The sequence below is a fragment of the Lepidothrix coronata genome, unplaced genomic scaffold, assembly GCF_001604755.1.
Source record: "Lepidothrix coronata isolate B3197 unplaced genomic scaffold, Lepidothrix_coronata-1.0 Scaffold71, whole genome shotgun sequence".
In the NCBI taxonomy this organism is placed as follows: Eukaryota; Metazoa; Chordata; class Aves; order Passeriformes; family Pipridae; genus Lepidothrix; species Lepidothrix coronata.
This window is the reverse complement of record NW_016690251.1, coordinates 255431-265938: the sequence shown is the minus strand read 5'-3', so window position 1 is coordinate 265938 and position 10508 is coordinate 255431. Positions and strand designations below refer to the sequence as shown.

Below are 10508 nucleotides of genomic sequence, written 5' to 3'. Positions count from 1 at the left end.
TGCATGTGCCAGGGCAGGTGGCAGCCCAGATGAACTGAGGTGAGGTTGCGGCAGCTCTGGCTTCTGAACACTGGCTTTGAATTTATTGACTCCTTTTGCCTGAGCCACATGGGAAGGATCTCTCACCTGAACAAGCCCAGCATCTGTGACTGAGGGACCCCCAGGGCCCCTCACAGAGGGACGCTCATGACAGCCAGGCCCTGATGTGGTCACCAAGACTGCTCCTGGGTCTCATATAGGCAACCCCACTGCAGCAGTGGAGATGTGTGCAAGTGGCAGCCACTGCCTTAAATCAAGGTTTTTTCTGTTGCACTGTCATGACCGGGCCAGGCCTGAACCAGCACTGGCAAGAGCCGTGGCTGGGTTTGGCTGCCAGTAACCCCAGCATGGGTCAAATCTGAAGCAACAACAAGAATATGCTGCCCTACTCCTGTTGCAGCTCCAACCACAGTGACATATGGAGCACTTCCTTGCCAGGTTTAGCACAGGCAGCTAAGAGGCAAGTGACTACCTACTCTAAGGATTGTCCCCAGGATTGCCTTGCCACCAGGAACTGAACCTGGGCAGTCACTGTCATCCACCAGTGTGTGCACCCCCACAGTTACTTCCTAGCACATGAAAAAGTGCCTTGGGCCAGCAGCTGTTCCCTTGGCTCCCCCTTCACAGCATGTGGTGTAGTGAGAGCTGGGAGCCTACAAGGCACTACCAGGAGAGTTGTCCGCACCCTGCACAGGGCTGGAACTATAGTGTTCTCCCCTTGTAGCAGTTGTGGTGGTGACATGCTTGCGCTCACAGCACTGCACTGGACCCAGCACAAGGCAAAGAGCCAGGCCATCTGCACGCAGGCAGAGGAAAAAAAAAAAAAAGATTGCAAGCATCCAGTGCCAGCATGGCACAGCCCAAATAAAAGGTTTGCAGATGCTGCTCAGGCAGGATTAGGCCTCCAATGTGTTAAGTCTCGGCTCTCGGTGAGCCTAATTGCTGCTGCAATAAGCCCTGGCTGGTCCTTTCCTGAACCGTGCTCCCCACAGCCCCCCCAGCAAACATTTTTTTTGCTGCGAAGCAAAAGCTTGTGTTTGCCATGCATTTGTTACCCCTGGTAAGGTCTGGCCAAGCAGTGGAAGTGAAAGGTGGGAAATCTGCACATGCCACTTATTGCTCTGCTCTTCCCAGCAATTGTCCCTCCACTCTCCCCCTGTGCAGCACAGCTTGTGTGTAGGGAGCCAGGCCCAGCAGCAGAGGCAGGAACAGGCGACAGCATCATTACATGGCCACGCACCCCGAGCTGTATTAGGAAACTTTCCAAACTGGAATTACTCAGATGCTAATAAAACCTTTTGATAATTTTCCGTTATGTTTTGGCTGGCAGATGAAACTGGAGGTTCCAGGAGAGCTGTCACGGCATGTGCATGGGCCAGTTCAGTAACTGCCACAAGATGTGCCAAAGGAAGGTATAAATTGCAATGCAGAGAATGAAAACCAAAGATACACCACAATTTTATTTATGGATGTGTAATAAATAAATGGTGGACAATACAGGAAGAGCCACATTCAAAAATCCAGATCACTAAAGTGCTTTTAGACACAAATATGGGGCAACCAAGAAACAGCTCTGACATTAACATTTTTTACAGACAATTACAAAATATCTTCTTCTGACAATTCACAAAATTGTTTAATTGCTCTGGGGTACTATGGCTTGCTTTTCAAAAAGGTCTGTTCTATTATGCATAGTGTTGCAGGTAACATTCAAGAGTGTACAAAATCATTGCATAAACAAAAATGTCTTTACCCCCTTCTCCCAAATATGAGTTAAGGAAGCTACACAGTGTAAATCCAGTGATAAGGCTGCATTGGCACGCCAGATCCTCAGAAAGTGTAAACCTGAGTCTTTATACATCCTCAGGTTACACCAGCTTGAGGATGAACCCTACAGTGTTTAAAAACCCTGCTTATCCTCGAGGTGGAAGAATTGCGTGTTCAACATGGAAGGACTGGCACGTGGGCGCTGTGCTTGGAGAAGACGTCTGTAAACTCCTGCACCATCTTTGCACCTGCGTGTTGGAGGGAGCGACTCCCATTGCGCTGCTCCTCTTTGTGCTCCTGGCTAGCTGGGGAAGTGGTCACAGCCCAGAAGGAAAGAGTGGCTCTTCTCCAGCAGCATTCCGTGCTGACCACAATGCAGTCCCATTTTCGCACTGCTCTTGGCCCTGCTGGGACACTTCTCCCACCCTCCACCCTGGCTCTGCTGAGAAGTGAACAGCTTGAAAGTGAGGGGACAAGGGGATGTGTGTGCTCAGTTTTAAAATGCCCTGAATTCACATAGAAGTTCCATTATTTAAGAAAAAATATATATATCAATAAATGAATAAATATTATTATCTTGCCAGGACTCTGTGAGGTCTGGCCTCCTCCAGGGCAGCCCAAGCTCAGTGGTCCCTGTCGTTCTGCTCTGGGGGGGGTGTCCCGTTGATGCACTGCCTCAGTACACCCCTCTTCTCGTGCTTGGCTGTCCTGGAGAGGTCAATGGCTGTGTCCTCTGAGTCTTTTGCAGGGCCAAGCTTGTCGGAGCCCCTCTGGGAACTGGCCTGCTTCTCTTTGAGTTCCTCCTCCTCCTGCTCCGTTCGCCAGCCATCTGCCAGCTTCTCTTGGCTCTCTGCCTTCCTGCTTACCTCCATGGATTTTTTGTGCATGCCTTGCAGAGGGGAGAGAGCAAAGGCAAAGGTGCTGGTTGCTTATTTCTGCCTGGGACTGCTCATCATCACTTCCTGCAGTCCTGCTGCTTCCTTCCTGCACTCCTCCTCGCTTGCATCCTAGGGAAAACTCTGTCTAGCTACCAGCCTTTCCTGACCCAGAGCCCTTCCACCTGCTCTCTGCAGCCCAAGAGAATGGATGTGGCAAAGTTAGTCCATACCTCCCCTTGCAGTACAAGGAGAGGGCTGGTGTAATGGCTCATCCCTGATTTTGACTGTGTATGAGCAGAGGGTAGCTCTAAGGTAGCATTAACTACCTTAGTTATCTTCAGCTTGGGGGGGAATGATGACTTCTTAGACACCTTGCAACTCCCATGCTGCCTGCTAGCACTACAAAGCAATACCTAGCCACATGCAGGCACCTGTCTGACACAGCAGTAAAAGGTTTTCCTAGCTGTTCTTTGCAAGGAGGGAGTGGAAAACCCAGGACACTTGGCAGCGTCCAGCTCAGGGTCGAGACCCTGTTCTTTTCTGGGAAAAGGCAAAGATAGCCATATGAAAGAAGAAGGGCCATTCACTCCACAGCTGCACCCTAACCCCCCCAGCCCCACGGTCCCACTCACCCAGCAGCCACGGGGCGCAGGATCCCACCAGCCCACTCTTGGCAGAGTTGATGATGGACTCAGGCAGAGGGATGGAATGCCTCACCATGGCCCCGTAGAGGCCATACTCGGCCATCACGCTGCTCCGGCCCCAGCACTTCTCCCGCTTCCGCCACTTGGCTCTTCGGTTCTGAAACCAAACCTTCAGGGGTAATAGCCAGGAGAGCACGGAGGGGTGGGATTGGGGAGGAGACAGTCCCCATGGCCAGGTGTCCAGGGCCCAGTGGGCACAGGGGAATGTGCATCCAGGGCAAAAGAGCAGCCATGGAGGTGCATGGAGGGGTTTGGGTGTGTGAATGCAGACACGCAGGCAGCACCGGGAGGGCAGCCAGGGTGGTGTATGGGGAAGAGTGCGAGGGAGGGCACACACATGGGTGTTAGAGAGGGGAGGAAGGGGAGGAGAGGGAGCACATGTTAACACTAGGCTGATTGTGACACAGGAGGGTGATTCCAGCCAAAGTCACCCTCCACTGTGCCTACCCGCAGGGCCTCTCTGCCTCATCCATGGAGCACCAACCTCTTCAGGAAAAGGGCTCCATAATGTAGTGACCAGTGATGACAGAAGGTGCTCAGATCCCTCTCCATACCCCCTTCCTGTGTTTGAAGGCTTGAGGGGTGCAGATATAACTGGGCTGCTGCCCAAACCGCCATCCCATTCTTAAGCCAATGAGCTGCTCCACAGTGAAGCAGGATCAGGCCCTGAAATGCCATATGTCCCTCAAAGGGACAAGCTAGTGAGCAAACTAGTGGGACACAGCTTGGCCCAGCAGCTCCTGAATTGCTCTCAGTTCCTGCCTGAGTGGGAGAATAGAGCCAAGCTGCCAGCAGGGAGCAGCTGCTGGGGCCAGCTCAGTCCCCTGGTTCTGTATGTCCATTTGGAGGCTGTTCAATGCCAGTGGACAGAAGCTGAGCTGCCCCCCAGGCGCCCTGCAGCATTTTATTGCCACCACATTTCTACCACCTGCACTCACTGCCACAGAGCAGAAGAGATGGCCGGGCGCTGACAACCCGCAGACTTCATGGGACAGAGAGGACCATCGTTGCCACCTACCTGTATCCTGTCCTCCGGCAACTCTGTCTTCATGGCCAGCATCTCCCGGGCATAGACGTCAGGGTAGTGCGCTTCATTGAAAGCCTTCTCCAGCTCCTCCAGCTGGTGAGCTGTGAACACCGTCCTGCCGAGGGGAGAGAGCATCCTGTGACACAGTCCAGACGCAAGCAGTGGGGCTGGCACCCCCCCCCCTACGCTGAGCTTTTCCTCCAGAAAATCCTCCCCGCACCTCTGTTGCAGCCCTCCTTTTTCCTCCCTTGGGGATACCCACCGCCCTACCCTGAGGATCAGAGGAACAGCGGGAGGATGGTGGCAGCAGCGAGGAGGTGAGAAGGGGGACAGCCGGGCTCCCGGGCTCTACCTGTGCCGGCGTTTCTTCCTCTTGATCTGGGAGGTGGACATCTTCATGTCGCAGGCGTCCCCAGACAGACTGTCCTCATCTGGCAGCAGCATGCGGGAGGGGAAGAGTCACGTTCCCGTCGAGAGCGGAGGGACCAAACCCAGCTCCCCAAACGCGGCTGCAGCCGCCCGCAGGGAGCGGGCCCGCGGCAGGAAGGGGTCCCCTCCCACAGCTGAGCCCGGGGCGCCACACCGGTGATGCCATCCCGGGGCAGGGGGTGGGAGCCCATCCTTGCCAGAGGGTCGGGACGGGGAGCACGGGAGCCGATCGCGGACCGGGGGGAGGATGCTGGCTGCGGCCGCAGTGCAAGGCAGCCCCGGCAGCGGCTCCGGACGGGGATCCCCGTGCGCGCCTGAGCGGCCACCCCCGACCCCGCTCCCGCTCACCGGAGATGTTCTCCTTGTGGCGGCGGGCGGCAGGAGGTGGCCCGGGGGGCGGGCGGGGGCCGCGGGCGGGCAGAAGCGGCAGAGGGGCGGGCAGCAGGCACGGGGCGCCCGGCCCCCCCAGGCCACAGAGCAGCCCCAACCCCAGCCCCAGCGCCCCGCCGCCCTCGTAGCCACCGGCGGTGGCAGCGGGAGTGGGCCCAGGGGGCGGCTGCAGCTCGGCTTCCAGCCCCAGCAGGTCGGTGATGGCGAAGCCCTTGGACCGCAGCCCTGCGCCTCCCGGCCGCGCCGCCGCCCCGGGTGCCACCGGTACGGGCACCGCCACCGGCCCCGCCGCCGCGCGTCCCCCCGACGGCTCCGCTCGGCCCGGCATCGCCGCCGCCGCCGCCTAGCCCGGTCCGGAGCGGGTACCGCCGCCCGCCGCCCTTTTTATCGTCCCGCCGCCGGCCCCGGCTCCAATCACACCCCGGGCCGGCGGGGGGGCGCTCCCAATCCCAGGATTAACGGCCCCTGCCCCCTCCCCGCCTGCACGGGCCCCGCGCCCCTCCCTCGACCCCCCGTCGCCCCCTCCCGCCGTCCCTCCCTCCGCTCCCCTCGGCCTCCGCCCCTTGGTCCTCACCATCCCCTTGCCGGGTCCCCTGCGGTCCCGCTCAGTCCCTCCCCGGGACGCCCCTCAGGGCCTGTCGGGCCCCGGCCCGGTCACCCATAAATCGCCCTCACATTCCCATGGGTTCCCTCCTCCGGTCTTCTTCCAGGAACCCCCTGCTCTGTTCCTATGTCCTCATATCCCCTCTTCCAGGGCTTGGCACTGCTGTCCCCAGTATCCCCATCCCACGCCATGACACTTCAGCCCCACTTCCCAGATGGGACGTTCCACCGGGCTCAACACCCCAAAGACAGAGATGGGAAGAACCAGGGGTTATGGGGCAGGACCTTCCATGACCCCAGGTGTCTTCTACCAGGGCCAGGGCCACCTCAAGGTGCCTGGCCTCTGTGCTCCCTTTTGCTCCCAGATTCTTGCACCTGGGCTGCAATTTTTTTTCCCCCTTCCTTTCATCTGTTGATGGAAATGATTTACAACCGGCTTACACGGGCTGCCTGATCCAGGCCTTCGTTGGATGGTCAGATTAACTGAGGGTCCTTCTGATAAAGATAATTACGAGGGGACTCCGCATTAACTTTGCATTATTAAAGAAAGACCCAAATCTCCCCTCGCAAGCTGTTCCTGGGATTAGTAGAACAATAACTTTCATTTAGGATAATTGCCGTGGCCGGCACTGGGGGCTGGCGGGGGGGACCCTCTAGACCATCATGCTTGGCACCAAAGAAAGGCAAATGGGTGAGCGGGGAATGGGAGGTGTGGGCTTGTCACACTTCCAAAACCACCAGTTCAGGGTCCCCATGTGCTCAGGATGCAGGGATGCTTGAGGCAATGCCACCCAGGGCTGCTCCCTGCCCAGGCACAGAGCACCCCAGGGTCCCCTTGGGCACCTTCACTTCTCCAGAGTGGTTTTGCTTCAGTTTTGCTGGAATAGGAGACTTTCACTGCTAGGCAGGGAGGATCTGCCACAGTAATTAGAAGCCATAATCCGGCCACCACCCACAACAAATTTCCTGTTCAAGCAGATATTAGTGGTTAAAACCCTAATTTTTGATGTTGTCCCCGAATCAGCTTGATTTCAGCAGTTTACATTGAGGCTGAGCTGTTGGGAGAGATGATGAAGCCTTAAATATGCATATGGCCTTGGCATTTGGAAAGTTTGGGGATAAAGCACATATAATTGCTCCTAATCAGTTTATGAAACATAAAAGCTCAAACCCAAGAGAAAGCCGATAGATGCTGAGATGGAAATAGCGATTAAATCTCCCCACGCTGGCGAGGTGGCCTGGATATGGCGCTGCTGCCCGGGGCAGAGGGTGACCAGGGCTGTGCCACAGGGGATGGTGATGCACCAGCTCCTGGGACAGGGCTGTGGGATGGTGTGGGGGGCACACCTGCTGCCATCACTGGCTCCCCCAGCTGTGGTGAAGAGGGGCATCTCCACTGGTCCTTTGGACAATAAATCAGTTAAAGGATATCTTGATATATGCTCATCAGATAGGATTAGCTGGGATTAGACTAATCAGTAAATGTTTCTCTGCTCATTATTTTCCAGGGAAGATTTTCAGCTGATTCTCCGACGCCAAAAGATTATTAATCGCTTAAAGAGCAGAACATCAAACATCGCCCCTTGCTCTAATTTCCCTGGGGTTTGCCTGTGGGCAGGGTGCCTGTGCCAGCCAGCCCGGCATCCTGAGGGTTCCCCAGCACCCAGAATCTCCATGGGCCTCTACCAGAGCAGCCCAAGGCCACAGCACCCCACCCCCGATGCAGTCCCATGTCCCAGGGGTGAGTGCTACCTGCAGCTGGTGCTGCACCCCCATCCCTTGCTCTCTGATCCCTGCTGCACCCTGCAGTACTAGGCACACAGAGAGGTGGGACAGTCCCTGAACAATCCCCTCCTCCCTGTGGCCGCTCCACCACCATGTCAGACACCTGCTACGACCTGTATCACCCTATGGGATGGATGCCACATATGATGGGATACGTGCCTGAATCTGTCCCCCTCAGATTCGAGGAACAAGCCTTGCAAGTCCTTGCAACATTTTGGCAGACCCTCTTCAGCTGAGGATGGCTCCTGAGCCAGCGGCCGGTGGGTTTTTTTGAGTCCCTGTCTTTGCAGGGATATGAAGCTCAGGGAAAGCCCCAGAATGATGTGGCACTGCAACCACCTGCTGTAGCAATGAGGAGGGGGTAGCAAGGAAAAGGTATTGAAGGGCCTGGTTTAGGGGATTAGTAATGGGATAAGACAGCTTTCACCTCCCTGGTTTAGATATGAATCAGGTCAATAATAAAGGACCATCTGACAGTTTCAGGCAGCTTGGGGTGGAAGAAGCTCCTGTGCTCTGGATGGAGAATCCATCTCCAAAAGCCCAGCTCTTGCTACACACTTGTCCATTGGACCTGCACCAGTAGTCACAGCCCGGTGCTCCCTGCCAGCTCCATACCACACACCTGCATCAGCTCCTGGCAAACCAGCACGGGAGCAGGTTGGAGCCTAGCCCCCAGGGATGATGTTGAAGCCACAGCCCTTGGGTGCCTGCTGTGTAGGGCAAGCTCAGCCAGCCTGCTGGTGGCCGTGACGGACCTTGCATTAGTGTAGGGTGGCCCAGAAGTGGAGTGCAGCAGGGTAAGCAGCCAGCTGAGGGCAACACAGGCAATTTGGCAGCAGTGGGAGCCTTGATAAGCATGGACAGAAGGAAAAGGGCTTTTCTTCCACCTCCTCCGTGTCCTGCTGGGTATATGGGGATGTTGTGAAAATGTTGCCTCTGATACATGGATGAAAAGGAACTGAGAAACAGCCCATAACGAGGGGAGAAGGGAGCAAAGACAGGTGTGTTGCAGCCAATCACGTCCGTGTTTTGCAAGGCTAAATCCCCACCTCTGAGTTACAGGTGTGCCTCCTCCCCAAAATGCAGGCAATGAGACTTTCCTCAGGCTGCTGCCAGGGCTGAGTGGTGGATTGTGGGTGCACTTCTGGCCAGTTAGGAGGAGATATACGTAATTGCCAAGTATCCTCCATTTTGGGGTGATGGATTTGCAGGGGCAGGCAGCATAGGCAGGTTAAATGAATGAGGAAACCTGTGGTTGCTACACTGCCAGGCTGTGAGAAGTGCTTCATTTCTAGCTCAACTTAATGTGGGTGAAGCAAAAGGTTTGGAGGGTGAGCGCAGCTACAGCTGGCCATTCACACCACCTGCTTAGTTCTGTAGCATCGCCAGCCAGGCTTACTGCAAGTGTGTTTTCAGCCCTAATTTGGCACAGGGAATCCCTTTCCATGTCCCACTCTGCATGCCCTAGAGACATCCCTATTAATTCCTCCGCACAGATTTCTGTCTTAAGGCATTTGCCTTTGATTAAAACCAGAAGAGCAGTCACAGTTTAAGTGGAGTTTAAGAGCAAACCATGTGCCAATGCACAGGGTGCTCACATCTGGAGTGTCACAGATTTAATCAAACTGCTGGGAAGTGCCGCACGCAGACAGCTGTCACAGCAGCCTGGAGCCCATCTCCTAATTAATTCCTAGCCAACATAGGGCAAACAAATGGCCATCAAGGTGCTACACCTACAACCTCGAATGAAGGTATGACTGGCGGTTGGTGAGCAAGGACAGTTCACCCCATGTATCTCCAGGAGCTATAGGTAATTTAGCCCATGGAAAGCCCTGTTCCTGCTCCTAGGGAGGAGACTACCACCCGTCCCAGAGGTGTAAACCCTTATGTATATATGGGAACAGGAGGGACAAAGTGTTCAGGAAGAAACCCAAGTGGAGTAGGCACAACAGCTGCAGCTCTGATTTCTGGCTACTCCTTCACTGGTGCTTTTGTTTTCACTCCTTTTGCTTCCTCCACACTTATTGCTTTCTAGTACCATTTACCTGCCCATCTCACATCCCTGTGGGCAACCCCCTCTTGTCCTATACAGGATGTGTGAGCTGGGACACAGCCCTCCCTGGAGATGCTCTTCCTGGTGGTACTCAGAGCCCTGCACCTGCCATAGGTCTTGGGCAAACTCCGTTTGCTTCCACAGCCTTCTGCAAAATCTGGGCAATGGCAAAACAGGTCAGGTTCAGACTCGGTTCTCCTTGGTGCTCATTCACAGCTCATTAAAGCTAATTGAAATGACTACCAAAGCTGAGTCTATATGGGTGCTTGGAATCTCTGGGCACAAGGCACAGCTAGGCTGGGAATATCCAACTGTGAGGAGCACCAAACTAGCTGATGGACTGTCCACTCCAATTAGCCCCACAAAGGAGCTATTATTCCTCCACACTATGCTTGTCTGATTACTTTATCTTATTATTTTTTTGATCATTCCTCCAAAATGTGCTAATTAAACAGAAATCATCAAGTCAATTACTGAAACACTCATTAAAGCAGAAAAGAAAAGAAAATATCAGCAGAAGAAAAACGTCTGGGAGGCTCCCAAGCACACACAATAGCTGCCACATTCATTAAATCAGCATCTCCCAAAAGAGGGGTAGACATTGTCCCACTCTGCTCCATGCCCTGGAAATGAAACTTCCCAAAAGATGGAGTCAGATTTCCTTTCCTTTCTTATTTCTTTTCTCTTTTCTTTTTTTTCTTTTTTTTTCTTTTTTTTCTTTTTTTTCCTTTTTTTTTCTTTTTTCTTTTTTTTTCTTTTTTTTCTTTTTTTTTTTTCTTTTTTCCTTTCCTTTCCTTTCCTTTCCTTTCCTTTCCTTTCCTTTCCTTTCCTTT

At 54.4% G+C, this 10508-nt stretch overlaps 1 protein-coding gene across 1 annotated transcript; it reads right to left on the bottom strand.

Annotated features, from left to right (window-relative positions):
- Positions 1 to 1464: 1464 nt before the first annotated feature.
- VSX1 (visual system homeobox 1) lies at positions 1465 to 5562 on the bottom strand. The gene is made up of 5 exons (XM_017818779.1): positions 5193 to 5562; positions 4768 to 4846; positions 4407 to 4530; positions 3317 to 3497; positions 1465 to 2695 (listed from the first exon to the last, which is right to left on the bottom strand). The coding sequence occupies exons 1-5, from the start codon at positions 5560 to 5562 to the stop codon at positions 2430 to 2432; spliced, it is 1020 nt and encodes a 339-aa protein (XP_017674268.1). The 3' UTR covers positions 1465 to 2429.
- Positions 5563 to 10508: the final 4946 nt, after the last annotated feature.

Bases quoted from the DNA above. Each gene is read 5' to 3' on its own strand.
- VSX1 (XM_017818779.1), bottom strand. From the start codon at position 5,562: ATGCCGGGCCGAGCGGAGCCGTCGGGGGGACGCGCGGCGGCGGGGCCG. The intron at 4,531-4,767 runs GTAGAGCCCGGG...TCCCCTCGGCAG, and splicing joins AGGAAGAAACGCCGGCACAG to GACGGTGTTCACAGCTCACC. The intron at 3,498-4,406 runs GTAGGTGGCAAC...TTACCCCTGAAG, and splicing joins TGCCGGAGGACAGGATACAG to GTTTGGTTTCAGAACCGAAG.